At 44.1% G+C, this 19,348-nt stretch overlaps 1 protein-coding gene across 7 annotated transcripts in view; it reads right to left on the reverse strand.

The window, feature by feature from the left end:
• The window catches only part of STAU2 (staufen double-stranded RNA binding protein 2), a 248,775-nt gene that overhangs the window by 149,003 nt on the left and 80,424 nt on the right, over positions 1-19,348 (reverse strand). For all 7 annotated transcript variants that reach the window (XM_061601438.1, XM_061601391.1, XM_061601410.1 and 4 more), the window contains exon 9: positions 1,311-1,448. In XM_061601438.1, the coding sequence (XP_061457422.1) occupies positions 1,311-1,448 (138 nt within the window). The remainder of the gene's footprint in view (positions 1-1,310; positions 1,449-19,348) is intronic.

Raw genomic sequence — 19,348 nt, forward strand, 5'->3', positions numbered from 1 at the left:
CAACAACAACAACAACTAGAGCTACTGTCACAATAGCCCTTCATCCTTCCCTGAAACATATAAATCATCCACCTCGTCACTGGTCACTGCACTACAGCTTCTCAGAGATCTCTCTCAGTCCTTCAACTCTTTTAACTGGAGGGCTTAAATATTGTTTTGGGTCAGTTGTTAATGTTTTGGTTGTGTTGGGGTGGTAGTTTTTCCCTACAGGGCTGTTTTTTAGCTTCTCTGATGATTCACTTTTCCCTGGACTTGCTTGGTGAGTATTTTCTGCACACTGCAGATGATGTTCAGACTTAATCATCACAGTACTCTGAGGCAGAGTTTTCCAACCACCACTCTGATTAGTTGTCTTTGGCAAGCTGTTCTTTTCTATTCTATGTTCCATATTTTTATAACTAAGAACTTATACATGCATTTGCTTATTTCCTCTTCCCTCCCAATCCATCTTTCTTTTATGTTATGTCTTTTCAGACTGTAAGCCTGGTGGCAGGAACTAATTTTTTTAATGATCCGTATGGCCACTCTGCGAGCCTTTTTTTGGCTGAAAAAATTATTTAAATAAATCATAAAACATAACTTGATTACTAGCCAGCCACATCTTTTTATCTGTTACTGTGTATGTATATTTATGAAATAACTGAGTTCAGGAATAATTTTGAATTATATTTTATCTATTTTCTAGCTCTAAACTACAACACCTCACTAACAGGCAACACCAGACAAGATATAGCAAAGTTTGGAAAAGGAGAATCTTAGAATGTGTTTGGCAGTTCACATGTTTCAAACATTGCTTTATTAAAGTTTTCCATGTTTGCACAATTTTGTGGTCCTGCCTCTTTTTCTGTTCTTTCAGATGTGGTAGCCAGTTTGTGCTATGCCACACTCCCACAGCAGCCATTTTGTGGCTGGTGTCCACAGCACATTTTCAGAAGTACAAATGTGCCTATGTTCCCAAAAAGGTCAATGACCACTGGCCTCAAACATTTGGAAAAAGCCAAACTATTTCTGTGTACTTGTACTAAGGTATATTTTGCATCAGTGTATTTTACATGAGTATTTTTCTGTAAACAATGTATTATTTTAAGAGGGATAGCTAGTTGCAAATAAATGATACTATTGTTTGTTTCAGTAACTTGTTTCTATAGCAAGAAAAAAGTCGAACATATAATTAGAGAATAAAAGTTTGAAATGATCATTAAGAACATTCAACAGCATTATCCTCGCATTAGTAATACTTTTTTCTTATTTGGTCAGAATAAAATAAATAGAATAAAAAGCACTGATTTGAACATAATAACTTGAAATACCTGCATAACAAACTCTAGACGACGAGGAAGTCCCCTTTCTGAAAGAAGAACATACTCTGGTTCCTTCTCCTTTTTAGCTTGTTGAACCTGAGCCAAACGGCTAATGGGGTTCATTCCTTGACCATATTCTGGTCCAGTCTAAAAAAATTATAAATGAAACAGGGATTATTATTTTTGCCCTGCATCATGAAGACAGTTATAAAATGTGTTCCTTTAATAAGATGGGTTTTCACCAGTTCCACTACTAACATTTTGCGTCCATGGAGAAACTCCTGAACAGATTTCCATAGATATCATCACATGAAAATCATAGCAACACAAGGGGCATCCACCCATTGTGCTAACAGACTATAAACTATACCTGTATAAAGAGCACACACACAATTTGACCACATCATTTCCCTATGTATACTGCAAGGAGGAGTTCAGAAGCTTTTGCTTTCACTTCTAGTTAACTGCCACTTCCTGTTTCATCCAAACTGGGAACTGTGTTCAACATTAACTATGGTTAATATAAACAAGCCAGCATAAGAAACCGTGGTTTGATGCTGGCTTGTCTTAAACCATAGTTAATGTTAACCACTGTGTACAGGTTTGGGTGAAACAACAAAGCACGGCTAACTAAAAGTGAACGCTGCTCAACTTGTCCTGGTCATGTAGAAGGAGAAGGGGGGAGGATTATGCAACCCCAGAAGAAGAAAAGGGTTGCTCATATAGTACTAAACTACAACTGAGGAAGTGAAGGGCTGCATTTCTTCATGGGCAACTTTCAGGGGCTGCATTCATTCACAGTAGTAGTGGGTGGGCTCAGAAAAGTGAACAGAACAACAAATGTGACCCTTAATATTGTACCCTAGACTTCATTCCAGTTATGCAAAAGTCAGGTTTCTATACAAGTCCCACTCTATGTTTTATTTAGGCAAGCAAGAGATATTATTACTTTTCAAGAACACATTACAGCCAGGCAAAATGCACTTAAAGAGGGTATGCAGCACAGCTGACAATGTATGTTGTCTGAGGAGGGTGATGGTGGTTTGAGAAGGGGGGTTTATCTGGGAAGGGGGGTTGACATGGGAGAATCCTGAAGGGCCACATTCAGTCCCTGGGCCTAAGTCCCCACTCTCACTCTAATCCATGGTTTAGCATAATGTCCAATGAGACCATTGTGTCAGGGGTTCCTCACAAGTATGGTGCATCACTGGGATGAACTGAGCAGAGCAATACAACAGGCAAGGCAGAAAGCAGCGACTCCAGGAAAAGGGAATTACAGGAAAGATAAAAAAGATTCTTGGGCAGGTCAAGCAACAATTAGGAACTAAGATAGGTCTGGTCATGGTCTTTGACTAAAAACCTGAAAAGGAAACTAAGTGTAAACTGATAGAAGAGGATGATGTTCATCATTTGTGCTTGGAAACTGTCACTGACTTAGCAGTTCTAGATCTTCATGCAGCCTTTTGGCTGAGCAAACTAGAAGTAGTCCCCTTGCACAGCACAATGGCTCAGGGATAGGGCTTTCTGACTCCCTGTTGCTCTAGGGTTGAAGGCCTGTGAGGCCTGAATGGCTTTGTTCTGTAACCCTACCCTCCTTTCATTAAAAAAAGAAGAGTCAACTAAATCCTCCTCTGCGCTGAATACAGAAATGCAAAGTGTCTTTTCAAGTCATTTTTCATTTCAGCTTACCAAATTCAGTAAAACATCACATATTTACCCCAATTACCCCCCCAATTCATATATGTCCTGAATAGCACAAACTACTTAGAGAACCCACTCTTCTGAAGTGTTTTGTCCATTTCAAGCTTTGCAACAATATTATGAATTTGGTGAATTTTTCTGGACCATTTATACAGACAAGAACGGAGAAAGGTCAGAGAGATTAGCTTTCATAGCATTACCCAACAAGACAAGATCGAAAGATAGGTTGACACTCTTCCGTTCACCCCAGACAGCCTATATAAAGTATCCCCCATGATAAATTAAGTGTAACGTAAATGCTTGCTTGGAGCAGATAGCTATCAAACCTGAAAGTGTGGAAGTGTGCACTGGGAGTTAACATGTGCAGGGAGCTTAAGGGACAAAATAATTTATCTGATGCCATATGTGTTTGGGCCTTATGCCACAATAGGAAAGAAGAATTTATAAGTGAGGTATAAATGAAGCTTGCATACAGACTTCAGCACTGACTTGCAAATCAGCTAAGCTAAAGTAGTTAAATTTAAGCCAGTCAGTCATTCAAAATTTAATGTGCCTGGTTATAGGCCATTATATTATTTATTTATTTATTTATTTAATTTAATTTATATACCGCCCGAAGCCCGAAGGCTCTCTGGGCGGTGTACATAAAAGGTAAAAGCAAGGACAATATATAAATACAATAAATACCATAACTCAAAAAACAAAAACATACAAACAATACAAGAACCAAACAACATCCTGAATACAACATAGTAATAAAATACTATAAAAATACACTTTAAAATGCCTGGGAGTATAAAAAGGTTTTCACCTGGCGCCGAAAAGATAGTAGCGTCGGCGCCAGGCGCACCTCATCAGAGAGACCATTCCACAGTTCGGGAGCCACAACCGAAAAGGCCCTATTTCTAGTCACCATCCTCCGAGCTTCTTGATGGGATGGTACTCGGAGGAGGCCCTTAGATGTTGAGCGCAGTGTACGGGTAGTTTCATATTGGGAGAGGCGCTCCACCAGGTATTGCGGTCCCATGCCGTGTAAGGCTTTATAGGTCAAAACCAGCACTTTGAATTTAGCCCGGAAACAAATAGGAAGCCAGTGCAGACGGGCCAAAACAGGTGTTATATGAGCGGACCTTCTGGTCCGCGTCAACAATCTGGCCGCTGCATTCTGGACTAACTGTAGTTTCCGAACTATCTTCAAGGGCAGCCCAACGTAGAGCGCATTGCAGTAGTCCAATCTAGAAGTTACCAGAGCATGAACGACTGAGGCGAGGTCGTCACTGTCCAGATAGGGACGTAGCTGGGCTACCAATCGGAGATGGTAGAAAGCATTCCGTGCCACTGAGGCTACCTGAGCCTCAAGAGACAGGGAAGGGTCGAAAAGAAACCCCAAGCTACGAACCTGTTCTTTCAAGGGGAGTGTAACCCCATCCAGAACAGGGTAAACATCCACCATCTGGGCAGAGAAGGCACTCACTAACAGCGTCTCGGTCTTGTCTGGATTAAGCTTCAGTCTGTTAGCTCCCATCCAATCCATTATCGCGGCCAGGCAACGGTTTAGTACGTTAACAGCCTCACCTGAGGAAGATGCAAAGGAGAAGTAGAGTTGCGTGTCATCAGCGTACTGGTGACAACGCACTCCAAAACTCCTGATGACTGCACCCAGCGGCTTCATATAGATGTTGAAAAGCATGGGGGACAGTACCGATCCCTGTGGGACTCCACAATGGAGAGTCCAGGGTATCGAGCAGTGTTCCCCAAGCACTACCTCCTGGTGGCGACCCACCAAGTAGGAGCGGAGCCACCGCCAAGCAGTACCTCCAACTCCCAACTCCGTGAGCCGTCCCAGAAGGATACCATGGTTGATGGTATCAAAAGCAGCTTAATTTAATATTATTAAATATTAAACAATTGTAGAATAAAGACAACACTAAAACAGAGACACACATGTATACACCCACACAAGGGTACAAATTATTTAAGTTAAGATGGGTTACCTTACCAATATGTAAACTACAAATATTATTAGGATTAAGATAAAGAATATATAAATAAAAGAATAATAATCCCTGATATGAACATAAGAAGAACCCTGCTGTATCAGACTAAACATCCATCTTGTCCAGCATCCTGTTTGCCCAGTGGCTAACCAGAAGCACATAAGAAAAGACCTGAGTACAATAACACTCTCTCCACTTATGACTCTCAGCAACTGATATTCAGAGGCATACCATTTCTGATACCAGAGATAGTACACAGCCTTCATGGCTAGTATCCATTGATTACCTTATCCTCTATGAATTTGTCTCAACTCTTTTAAAGCTAAACACTTTGGTGGGAAATGTCATAGTTTATCTATGTGCTGTCTGAAGAAGTGCTTCCTTTTGTCTGTTCTGAATCTTTCCTTCTTTAGCTTTATTGAGTTATTCCGGTTTCTAGTATTTTCACAGAGGGAGAAAAAAAATATCTCTATTCACTTTCTCCACATAAAATGTAATTGCATACACGTCTATCATGTCTTTTCTTACTTGCCTTTTTCCTAACCTAAGATGGTCTAAATGTTGTAACCTTTCCTCACAGTGAAGTTATTCTAGCCACAAGATCACCTTGGTTGCCCTATCTGAACCTTTTCCATTTTTACCATATCTTTTTTCAGGTGCAGAGACCAGAGCTGTACACAGTATGCACCACAGATTTGTATAATGTTATTATGATATTGTCCATTTTATTTTCAACCCCTTTCCAAATGATCCCTAACATGGAATTCAGCAGGAGAGATTCCTAAGTCTCTTTGCAAATTTGGGAAGAGGATTCTTTAACATCTACCCACGCTTACTGTGTAGTAATGTATGTAGAAGATAACTTCTAGGGAATATCTGATCTTAGACAAACTCATCACAGGAAAGATACATCCTAGTTCTAGGGAAAAGGGCAAAATATACTTACATTACCCAGTTCTACCCCTTCCCATTTGAACAATCAAAAACATTTTTACATTCATCCTTCTGGAATAGTTTATCCCGAACTGGACACTCCTCAGCTCCTATTAGCTTTCCCCTAGTTGCTCTGCCACCTTTTTATTTTAAGCACCAACAGGTTCCATCCTGATTCAAGTAAAATCTTGGGCCTGGATTGTCCCAAAACATTCCCCAATACCTAATATCTCCAATCACCTCATCCTGAGACCACTGTCTCATCCATGCCTTGAGACTCCTCTGCCTTTCTAGCTGGCATTGCACATGGAATGGGTACCATTTCAGAGATACCTTGAAGATCCTGGCTTTCAATTTTCTATCCAGCAACCTACATTTTGCTTCTAAGATTGCAACAACTACATTTCCCTAAGTCTTTGGTGCCAACATGCACCACAACCATTGACTCCTCCCCAGCCCTATCTACCAGGCTATCTAGACAACACTTAAGACTTAAAACCTTTGCACCAAGCAGGCAAATCACCAGGTTGCCCGCATGTTTATCACAAACTCAGCTATGTCTCTTATAACTGAATCATTCACTACCAGGAGTGTCCCCCCCCAGAAGTATCCTTGGCATGAGAGAATATCTTGTTCATCCCCCAAGGCACAGGTTCCTTCTAAGGAATCTTTTCCCTCTTACTCAGAGTGATGCTCTTCTTTCCCAAGACACCTTAGACCCTCGGAGTGAGACACTGCTATCATGTCTTGAAGGTCTTGTCCACCAACCTCTCTGACTCTCTCAGCTTCAGATATTGAGACCTTATACTTTATGGCCCAAACAATACTTTTATTAATAGGTATACTTATTAGAAATGGGCTAACACCAATTTTAAAAAATGATATATATTTAGCAAATTTAAGGATAATTTGTTCTACTAGCTTCAGCAGAACTAAATCAGTTAGCTCCAGATTTAACTGCTGTTGATTGGGCTGCAATTCATGAAATTCAGCTTTGTGATTTTCTTTATTAATTAGGGGTTGTATGCTGGGTAACTGTGCTAAAAGAATCTGAATTCTGAAAGAACCTGCTTTGGATTGCTGTGTAACTTAACAAGGTGTAAGGAAACATCACTCATGGTCAAATACTTTTAACTGCTTCACTACATAATTATTTTCCTCCAGACCCTCCCCCCACTAACCCCAATAAAATAAAATGAAGTAGGAAAGGGATACTTACAAAACCTTTTGCGGAGATGAGAAGCTAAAAAATATTGTTTTTATGATGCTGAGCCAAAGTGGTAATGTTTCACAAATTATATAGGGGATGGCATATGGTTGACTTGTACAACACCTGAGTTTGATCAGATTTAATGCAGATAAGTCTAACTCTAGCCCTTTCCCCCCTTTCATGAGGAATTTCGGATGAATACACAAATCAGGACCAGCCCCTCTAGACTGAAGCTCATGAATCCTAGAAGCAGCAATAAATCCACTGCCACCAGGAATAAACACTCCATTTAAGAAACCTGAGCTCACAGGAATTTAGGATGTTCAGAAAGAAGCTTCACTACAGCACTGGAAAGCACACTAATATCCGTAACAGAAAAAACAGTTTTGATGGATGGGTGGGTTACTATTCAACAAGTACTTATGGACATGATAATTACAGTATAACGCAACTAGGACCTGGAACAGCAATGAGTTCTTGAGAATCAAAGAGTTATACCAGACAACTTCTAAGTAGTGATTATTCTAAAGCAGGAACAAAGAAATCCACTTTAAATCCATGGAAATTTGATTCTTTGGATTCACTGCTAAGAAGTCTTTCATTAATTAATTAATTTATTTTTTAATTAAAGTGTTTGCACCTCTTTCAGGTGCAAAGATACTGGTTTCTAAGATATTGAGAGAGCAAAGTCTGACAAATTTCATCTTTATGAAAGATAATTTGACTCCTAGTCACTTGGATTTGTGCCCTCATCTGTTGTAGTACACAGACAGGCATTGTTTCTCCTCAGTTCCATGAGCGACAATGGAGAGGGACCATAGCTCAGTAGTACAGCACAAGCTTTGCATGCAAAAGGTCTGAGGTGCAGTCATTGGTATCAATAATAATAATAATAATAATAATAATAATAATAATAATAATAAATGTAGTCACATAGTAAGTAATGTGAAAGACTTCTGTGTGAGACAAACCTGGTTTCAGACAGCTTCCTATGTACCTATATAGGGTGGACTGGGAATACAAACACACTACCAGGCCAGAACTGCCACCTGGCAAACAATAACAGGGCATTGCTGAAAGTCCCAAATATTGCCATGCTCTTCCACTGATGCAAAGCAGCAACAATCACATTTACAGCCCTTCCCGCAACTCTCTATGTCATTTTGGCAGCGTAGCATGCATTGGTTACATCCAGAGCCCCAAATATAGCCCAATATAGGTATGAGTACTTTGCCATTATCAAATATTCCTTATAACCCTAAGCAGTGGATTTACTCCACCTAAACACAGTCATATACTTGGCAATAAGTAGCAAAGGCAACCAGCTCTTTCCTGCTTGCCCTGTTGTCTACTTGCTATAGCCAATGGAAAAGGATTAGAACAGAAGCCTGCGTCTCCATATGAAAGCAGTTCAACAAGAAGCGTGGAGAGCAACCACAGGTGCTGATGGCTGCATAACTGAAGAATCCTATGCTTCTGCTAGGGTACAGGTTTTCTACTATGGCCCAGTTTAGACATAACGTTCCTAGTCCAACAAACTATGTTTTGTTAGAATGAGGACAAACAATGAAAGCTCCCTCATCATTTTATGTATCCCATTTATTATTATTTTTAAAGTATACTGCTTAGAAGTCCCTCAGCAGTTTTCATAGACTATAAAAACTCAACATTCAATAAAAATGCCTACAAACTAAATGAAAACAAAACACATCTGTATATCACAAATAAAATTATGCAGTGTACAAACTGAAAAAAATTTTAAAAAATGAACTGCAAAAGTATCTTCCTAGTTTGCCCATGATGTCCAAACTGACAAAATGTGGTTTTAGTGCTCCCTACAAACCAGGATTGCAAACTATGGAGCATAAATCAGAGCTGGAACATTCCCTTGTTTCTCCTTCCCTTGCATGTCCAACTGTAGAGGAAACTTTCTCATTTGTTAAACCACAGTTTAACTGTGACGTCTGAACAAGCCAAGATTGAAAATCAGGGTTTGATCCTAGTTTGTGTTCTGTTCTATCTGCTGTTCTGAGGTAGCAGAACCCACAGACAAGCAGAAAGGTAGGTGGCCCAAGTCAGGGATTATAGTGAGAACCAAGATCAAGGAGGGCAAGCAGTATGACACGAGGAAGAGACAGGCAGTCAATAATGTGAAAACCCTAACAAACAGTCTGTCTGTCTGTGTTTGAAGTCTAGGAGAAACAACAGGGCCAGATACAAGGCTTGCAGGACCACGGACAGATCTCCGGGTGCAAAAATTTGCTCTGACAGCATCCTAGCTCCAAATGATGCCTACCGTATCCTTCCAGGTCCTGACTTCCACCCCCACCCCGGTTTAAAAGCAGAGCCCTTGGGCCTAGATGCTAGCACTTTGGCGCCTTTCCCATACTTTCCATCTGGTGTGTGGGAGGTGGCTGGCATGATTGGATTTGGTTCCTGGGGAGGGGGCTCGGGTTCAGGACAGGATTCTCTGGAGACCCTGGACCAGGGGTCCAGGCCACTAGTCTCAGACTTGAGATCAGGGACTAGGTCTCAGTCCTCAGGAGGGGATATGGGTAAGTCCTGGTTGGTCTAAGGACTATAAACAGTTTCCAATTTTGATTTTTAGGATGCCATGGGGAAACTGTGGGCTAACAAACTTCTCTTTAGCCAGTTTAACAAACCTAATTTAACAAACTATAAAGCTTTTCTGGGCACTGAATTAGTCAGTGACAGACCTGAAACCAAGTTGTTACCACTCATCAGCAACGTGGCAGGGAAAAGACCGCAACTGTAGTAGAGAAGTAACAGATAGCAAGGGTGTTCTCTCCTGCCTGCAACGTTTCCCCTGCAACCTGTTTGTGACAACTGATTTTTACCATAAAGAAGGGAGTATGCATTATTTGTGAAATAAGGCAATGGGAGTGAGGTCCTTGTAGGAAAATAAGCAGCTTGCAGGGGAATCACTCTCTCCACCTGTCACTTCACTGCAAATTGAGCCCTGACCCACCAATACCATTTCGCAGCTGTTCAGAGGTGACTTTGGTGCCTGAGCCTGCCACTAAGCATCTGGCTCAGCCCTCCAAGTTAGCTTTCCAAGTGCTGTTTTCATAGTCAGACTGCTGCAGCAGTATCGGGAAGATGACAAGGCTGCAACTAGCATTTTGCTTTTGCTAGGTTCCAAAGATTATTGCTCAGTTTTGTCCATAAACTTTATTAGCCCATAACAATCTAACTGGAAGCAGCTGGACTGCTTTGTCTCAGCACTAGACATCTTTAAAAAACTGGTATTGGCAAAAATAGCACAAACAAAGCTACTCATCAAGTGACAGTCATAAAGCCAGCAAAAACAAATTATGGATAGCGTTTATATGATGACTGCTGCCCTTTCATAAGAACAGTTTGATAGCACAAACACTCTTGGGAAGGAACAGGACTGGAAGGATCAGTGGACTCCATATTCTGGGTTTATAGCAAGCACACTTAGTAACATCTACAGTAGGGCCACACTCATACGGCAGGTTACATTCTGGATGCCCGTGTAAAGCGAAAACCGCTGTAAAGTTGAACCCATTGAATAGAATGGTGTGCGATGCCCAAAAGCCGCCGTAAAAGCGGAACAAGCGCCGTATGAGTGGGGCTTTAGTCTAATTGCGTCTAATTGAGACTGCTATATTAGCGAATCACTGTAAAGCGAAGCGCTGTAAAGTGGGGCCCTACTGTACCTATCTTTTGTAGTAACTAGCACTTTTCTGTTTCTTAACTTTATTTAAAGCGAGTAAGAGGTGGGAGGGGGAAGGAAAAATTTTAGCATCCCTAAGTTAATTTATTACAATTTACAATAATTAGGTTTGTCTTTAATGAAAAGGGGGGGAAATTAAAACCCAATCCTATCTGGGTTCATATCATACATGTGCTAGACACAATTATTTGTCATTGCTACTATTTGGAATTAAAGGCAATATATTCTAGTGTAGTTTGTTAGGGCCAAACTGGAAGTTACACAACAGCCTTGGGAAGGGCTGTTTGTAATGGAGAGGGGGCAGGGATGAAAGAAGGTGCTTAACCTTCTGCTGTCACTGTCAGCTCTGCACTGAGTCAGCAGTGGGGGTTGGAAATTCCTGGGTCGTTAGCAGGGAAGGGAAGTCCTTAGCCGGCAGACTGGTTGTAAATCTGCCAGGCCAACGAGGAGGGAACCTGATAAGGGCCAGGCCTGTCTGAAGCTTACTTGCCACATCACAAGTCCAGAAGCGAGGTCAGTAGAGGTCCGGGATCAATTGCCAAGGGGTCAGTCCAAGAGATGCTGCAGGGAAACTGGGAATACACAAAGCCACGCCTGACGTTGCAGTCAGCAACAAGCTGCAGCCAAGGTGTGCCTTATAAAGAGCAGGGTTGACAGCAGGTGTGAGCCCTCAGCGTTTGGGCCTAAGGGGACAGGCCTGCCTCTCTTCTGCCTGACCTTCTGCTGTCTACGTTCTGCAGGTGAGGGGGGAGTATCCTGTTCACTGGCTGCGTCTGGCTGCCGGGCCTCCGCTGTATCTGGAGTGCTCTGCAGCTGAGGGGGAGAAGGAGCTGGATTCTCAGGAGTCTCTTCCGTGTCTCCTTCTGGGTCTGCTGCTCCTGGGTCTGCTGCTGTTACTCCCAAGTCGTCCTCATCGGAGGAGTCCTCTGATGGGGCCATGACACCCACATGATTTCACCCAGATGCTCTTCCCCCCTGAACTGCTTCTCCCTACCCATGGAGTTCCAGATCTACATTTATGAGGCAAAAACAGATCAAAGGTAAAAGCAGAATAAAGGTGGTGAGGGCAAGAGTTCTAGGGAAGAATCACCAGTATGGAAAAGGTAAGCCCTCCTTCTCTGCTGCACAACACTCTTTTCCAAAGATACTCTGTAACATAGGTTGGGCGTCTGGGCTAATGTTACAGGTGGCAGCAGTGCAACATTTTTATTATTATTTTATTGTATACTTATTTTTTGCTGCCTTGATTATATCCATATAGAAATATTATTTTTATTAGTTAAATTTATATCCTGGCCCTTTCTCCCAAAGGAGCCCTGGGCAGCAAACAACAAGCAATAAAACAATATAAACATATTAAAAACAAAACTTATTAAAACATTTTTTAAAAAAAAGGTGGGATATAAGAAATGACTAAAATAAAACATGTAGCTTAGCCCTTAGACTAGCCTACCTCATTAGAATGAATGCTATGGAACTGACTAAAAGAAATACTCAGCTTAAAAAGGAGCCACCAGTGCATCTTCCTGTGCAAAATAAAAAATAACTAAATCAAAGAATTGTAAATAAAAATATTTCAAACAGAAGAACAGAACTTACTCTTTTAAAAAAAGATTCAGCACTTTTTAATGCTGGCTCATTCTGATGGAGTTCTTCATCATCAGGTGTAAATAAATGGCTTGTCACGTTGCTTATACTCATCACAGAGGTTGTATTCATGCCATGGTTTAGGGTGATGTACACAAGCTGGAACAAGCCAGCTTCATAACCAATGGTTTGAAGTTGGCTTGTTTTGAAACTGACTAAAGTTTGTGATAAACCATGATCCCTGGTTTGCATGCAACTACAAGCCTTTCAATGAAAATGAAGCTAAATACTACTAAAGCCTTCCTCCTAGCCACACAGGAGAAAATGGGTGGGTAGGAGTGCATGAGAGTCACCTGGGATCTCTTCAGTTTGTGCACACTAAACTAAGGGTGGCCAACCTGTGGCCCTCCAGATGCTGTTGGACTCCAACTTCCATCAGTCCCAGCCACCATGGCTAATGGTCAGGGATGGCATCTGGAGGGCCACAGGTCACCCACCCCTGCACTAAATCTTTGCTTAGTGTGATGTGTGAATGTGGCCAGACTGTTTACTGTAACAAAGAGTGGAAGCAAGCTACATTTTTCCACCCAGAAAGTTATTCAGACTTGGTCATGATAAGCCTTCCAAAGAGAATGTGAAAAATGTTCATGCTTTCCTGCATAGACCAAAGATAAATAGGCCATGAGACAGCACTCAGTCTAGTTCATGAGAAAGCAGATCAAAGAAAAAGAGAAAACAGCATGTTTTCTTGAAATCAAAAAGATTGTGAAAAACAGTAGGTTGCTCCACCAACACCTGGCACTTGTTGCTGACGATAATCCACACAAAGTGTGGAACCTGTATGTTTTTCCTCCAAGGAAAACAACAGCTAGAATAGCTGTCTTATGTGTGTTTGTGAGTGGAGGAAATGTTAACTCTTCTCTCCCCACAGCCATGAGACAGTTCGGAGGCTCTGTGGGTACTATTTTTTTTAAAAAAAAAAATTCAAAAAGATGGAAATGCAATTATGCATTTCTCATCTTGTCTAGTTTGGACTAGAGTCAGGACTACGAGAGCAAAGAGATACCTATTTTCCCTATGAGTCCGGCCATCACAGCGGGTCTTAGCTCCACCTATCGTGCTAAGGCAAGAATGTCTTTGAAGTCAAGACTAGGGGCGTCAGGCCCCTCCCACTCTCCAGTTCATTCTTGCCTTTGTACGAACAAGATTGAGATCTATATAGCGTAGCGTTTAGCTAAGTTCTTTTGGTGTTTTGTTTGTGTGTTTGTTTGACAGGGCGGAGGTATTGTCTTCTGTGTGTCTCCAAGTGTCCTCCTTCCCTCTGTCTTGTGTTTAACTGCTTTTAACTGTATCCGATTTTTGGGGACTTCTCTTGGGGAACCTTTTTCCCTTGCCCGGGCAGTTTGTTTCCCCTATTGGATTACTCCCCACCCCTAAGAGAGACCGCGGCTGTGGATCCTTCTCGTCCTTTCGTTTTTCTTTCTCTCTTGGGTTCGCTTCCAGACGGCCGCCATTGCTCCTTCTCTCTCCGCGCTCTTTTTTCCGGGCGCCATTTTTTGAATTCAAATTTCCCGCCTTTTTTGTTACCCTCTATTAAACATCGGATACCTCCCCTGCAGGCTATTTATCCGTATGTGTGTTGTATACGTGCTGCAGACAGACTTACACAGGACTGACTTACACACAATTTTACTGTGGCTGTAATCATAGTGGCTGGATTATATTATCAAGGCTGGAGCTCCAATCCTAGTGGGCTGGATTGTATTATCAAGGCTGGAGCTTTAATCCTAGTGGCTGGATTGTATTATCAAGGCTGGAGCTTTAATCTTAGTGGTTGACTTGCACTAAATCTGATTTATACTGGTATATCTTGCCCCCTCTGGGGCCGTGTACCACGCCTGAAACCCAGCCTACAGCACTAATCTGAGTGTGCCAACTCTAAAAACAGCCTATATATATTAACGCTGACTCCTCAGTGCATTCTGCCCCCTCTGTGGCAGTGCACTTCGCCATCTGCCAGCGTATTCTACCCCCTCCGTGGTCGTACGCTGTGCCAGTTCGGGTCTTTACATCCTGCCCCCTCCGTGGCCGTGTACTGCACCCAAGTTAATATAAGATGGCAGAACAGCCAGGCATGTCGCAATCAACCCATATGGGGCCAGATCAGCCAGGCATGCCACAAACAGCCAAGCCACAACATCCTAACACGACTAAGACCAGATATGCCAAAGCTCTGGCTAAGACAAAACATCTTTCCAGCCATAGCAAACCAAAGCGCCCACGTTATGTTTCTGTGCCAACCACCACCACAACACAGGCACACATAAGCGATATTCTCCATTCCCCTGCTGCTTCCTCTGACGAGGAAGAGTTTGTTGGTTTTCCCGCTCAGTGTTCGCCTAACGAACCTCCCTCTGTTTTACCACCCCAAACATCTGTTCCAATAGCTCCTCAGGCACATACATCTGCCACATCCGGGCTGCAGCTGTCTCCTGATTTCCTTTCCCAACTTCAAGCCATGCTGGCATTTTTCACCCAAATGCAGTCACTACCACAAGTTCCTGCCATACCTCAACTCAACATGGACCAACGTGCGTGTCATGAAGCTCATTCTTCCTGTTCACCAGATCCCTTTGACGTAGCCAGAGGCAGATGTACGGACGAAGCCTCGTATGCGGAGGAGTCAACTTTCACTGACCATGTTGAAGGAGACGACTGGAGCGACTATTCAGATCATGAGGAGGATACATCGTATCGTTTGTTTAATACCTCAGACTATCAGCCGCTAGCACGTAGGGTAGTTAATACCCTTGGTCTCCAGACTGCGCCTTCAACTTCGTCCGCCCCAGCTATCAAAGGGGCCAAGGTCCTCAAATCCCCTGCACCTACTGAACACTACATCCTGGTGCCGGACCCAATTGCCAAATTAGCCTCTGAAGAATGGGCTCATCCACTCCAAGCTCGACGCTTCAAGAACCTGGCTGACAGGCTTTACGCCCTAGCTCCAGACTTTGCCACCAAGTTAGATGTCCCTGGCATAGATGAACCAATCGCTCGCCTCGTTTCACGATCACTTTTGCCCAGGGAAGGGGAATCACACCTAAAGGACACTACTGAGAGACGATTAGACTGTGCCCTCCGCAAGAATCACGAGGCCACTGCCCTAGCCATGCGTGCCTCCGCTTCAGCCTCCATTTTCTCCAGAGCATCTATGATGTGGCTGGATGACCTTCTAGAGGACGCTAACCCTGATCCTGTCGCCCTCAGAAGAGCGCTATTGAAATTGCGTAAGACAGCAGCTTTTGTGGCCGATGCCACTCTGGATGCCACTCAATTAGGGGCACGAGCCATTACGGCTCAAATAGTCGCTCGACGCACCCTCTGGCTTCGCCACTGGCAAGCTGATTCAGCGGCCAGATTGAACCTGTCCAGGGCTCCTTACTCCGGATCTCTACTCTTCGGCGAGGAAGCTCTAAAGGCAGTGCTGGTTGATCCAAAAGACGCCCACAAACCGGTTCTGGCCACAGTCAAGAACAGCGACCACAGGCGATTTCCTTCCTTCCGTTCTAACCAGCCCTTTCGAGGAACGCGGCCAGGAGGACGAGGCCGCGACTTCAGATCCTATGACCCCAACGCATTCAGGGGCTCCTGGAACCGACGCTTCCAGGGCAGAGGTCAGTACCAAGGGCGCAGGGGCAACTCATCGTCCTCATATAAGGGAGGCCCTCGCCCACGCAAGTAGTATTAACGCCCTCCCCATAGGTGGCAGATTACTTAATTTTGGAGATCGATGGCTGCGCCTTACTACGGTCTCCTGGATCAGGGACCTTTTCAGTTATGGCTATACCATAGAGTTCTGGGCAACCCCATCAGACAGATTCCATCCGACTCCTTGCCCAAGGGCACCAGCCAGGCACAACATCATGCAGACAGCTATACACCACCTCGTGGACATAGCGGCGATAGAGCCAGTTCCCACAACTGAGAGGGCGGAAGGGGTGTACTCACTCCTATTTGCTGTGCCAAAACGAGATTTATCATGGAGGGCGGTATTGGACCTCAAGTTTGTCAACCGTTTAGTAACATATCGCAGGTTCAAAATGGAATCACTCCATTCCATTACGGAGAGTCTGCATGAAGGAGACTTCCTGGCTTCTATCGACCTTAAGGAAGCGTATCTCCATGTGCCCATTTGTATAGCCCACAGGAAGTTTCTTCGGTTTGCTTTTGGCCACCAGCACTTTCAATATAGAGCGATGCCATTCGGCCTCTCCTCTGCTCCAAGAGTGTTTACCAAGGTGCTACTCATCCTAGTGGCTTATCTCCGGACCCAAGGGGTTCATATCTACCCATATTTGGATGATCTGCTAATACGGGCCAAGTCTGAGGAGCTGGCTCATCATCACTTAATGATCACCCTCAATGTTTTGCAGGCCTACGGCTGGCTTGTCAACTTCGACAAAAGCCATCTCCAACCAACCCAACGCCTACTACATCTAGGGGCAATGTTGGACACCCTGCAGGCAATGGTCTTCTTGGCTCCAGATCGCATCACTGCCATCACAAGCATCGCAAGGTCCCTGATGCAACAAACATCCGCAGACGTCATGCTTCTCGCCAGAGCGCTCGGAATATTCATCTCTACAATCCACATTGTGCCATGGGCTTGAGCCCACACTCGGCCCCTTCAATGGGTTCTGTTGCCTTTTCAAAAAGACATTGCCAGCTCCAACCATCGCAAAGTTCGTTTGAGCCCCGCACTGCGCCTCTCCTTCCGCTGGTGGACCAAGGTTCAACACCTCTCCAAGGGCACGTCGTTCAGAGAACCGCGCAGAACCATTGTAACCACGGATGCCAGCCTCATCGGTTGGGGAGCCCACTGCAACTCCCAGTACGTTCAGGGGGTTTGGTCCACCGCAGAGCAAACTCAAAGCATCAACTGGCTGGAGCTAAAGGCTGTCCACTTAGCTCTACTTCATTTTCAGTCTCTGTTCCCTTTGGATCATGTGCTCATTCGAACAGACAACACGTGTGTAAAATCACATTTGAACAGACAGGGGGGCACCAGGTCTCGTCCTCTGCAGGACTTAGCCTCCCTCATCTTTGTCTGGGCAGAACAACATCTACAATCCCTGAAAGCAGAACATCTCAGAGGGATTTGGAATGTGACAGCAGACTGGCTCAGCAGACAACAGGTCTTTCCGGGAGAATGGAAACTTCATCCAGCCATTTTCCATCGTCTCCAGTGTCGGTTCGGCGCCCTCTCAGTTGACCTGTTTGCTTCCAGTCACAATTGCCAGCTTCCCAGGTACTTTACCCGATACCTGGACTCAACAGCAGAAGCAGTGGATGCTCTGACAACACCGTGGCCAGACGGTCTACTGTACGCCTTTCCTCCCATACCATTGTTAGCCAAAACCTTGAGGAAGGCACGAACCGAGAAGGCACAGCTGGTTCTGATAGCACCATTTTGGCCACGCCGACCGTGGTTCTCAGATCTTCTGGCAATGTCAATGATGGATCCTTGGACACTTCCAGTCAGGCCAGACCTCCTATCCCAGGGTCCAGTTCTGCACCAGGACCCTACTTGGCTCAATCTAACAGCGTGGCGTTTGAACGGGGACATTTGAGGTCAGCTGGACTGTCTGACGCTGTGATTGATATTATTTTGGCCTCGAGAAGACCATCTACCACTCGTATTTATCAACATACCTGGGTGGCTTTCTCCAAGTGGTGTCAGTCCCACCACCATGATCCATCCCAGGCCACTGTGCATCAGGTGCTGCAATATCTCCATAGCGGCTTTATGATGGGACTTCGACCCAACACTCTACGTCGACATGCGTCCACTCTGTCGTCCATCCTCTCAATGTCCTCTCCTGGAGATCATATTTCCTCACATCCGTTCATCAAACGTTTTTTGAAGGGAGTCGCCCTACGCTCTCCGGCTGTTGTCCATCGGTTTCCCTCATGGAGTTTGCTGAAAGTTCTGCAGGCTTTGCAACGCCCTCCGTTTGAACCCATCAGGTCTGTGCCCCTACGTATGCTGTCCTTCAAGGTCTTGTTTCTGATCGCAATCACATCTGCCAGACGCGTTTCAGAGTTGGGCGCATTGTCTTCTGCTCGACACCTCTGCGTCTTCCATAAGGACTCTGTTGTACTGAAGACTGATCCTTCCTTCCGTCCCAAGGTCGATTCAGTTTTTCATTGCAACCAGGACATTGTTTTGCCTTCCTTTTGCCCGAATCATACCCATCCTCTAGAAAAGGCTTGGCATTCGTTAGATGTCCGGAGGGCTCTCAAGACCTACCTGTCTAGGACCCAACAGATTTGACGAACGGAGTCTCTGTTTGTATCCTTTCATCCAAGGTCTATGGGGCATAAAGTATCCAATCCTACCTTATCCCGTTGGTTAAGGGCATGTATTACTTTAGCATATGAGTCTCTGAAGCTGTCAGTTCCAGCTAGTATAACGGTTCATTCTACCAGGTCAGCTGCCACTTCGGCTGCTTTTGCCAATAATGCTCCTGTTGCCGATATTTGTAGGGCTGCAGTCTGGTCTACCCCACACTCGTTTATAAGGCATTATAAAATTGATCGTTATGCCTCTGCTGACGCATCTTTTGGCAGACGAGTGTTGCAACAGGTTCTTAATGAGGATTAACACGTGGGTGGTCCCTCCCTGTATGGGCTGCTGCGGTACATCCCGCTGTGATGGCTGGACTCATAGGGAAAATGGACCATTGGTCTCACCTGAAGGGTGATTCTCCTATGAGTACGGACATCACGACCCTCCCAGTTGGAGGATGACTATATATTTTCTAATTTATTATATGTTACTGTTACGCTATTATTTAAATTTAAGAGTGAAGTCAAGACTTCTAGTTCTGTTATACCG

This window comes from Rhineura floridana, chromosome 1 (genome assembly GCF_030035675.1).
Source record: "Rhineura floridana isolate rRhiFlo1 chromosome 1, rRhiFlo1.hap2, whole genome shotgun sequence".
Taxonomy (NCBI): Eukaryota; Metazoa; Chordata; class Lepidosauria; order Squamata; family Rhineuridae; genus Rhineura; species Rhineura floridana.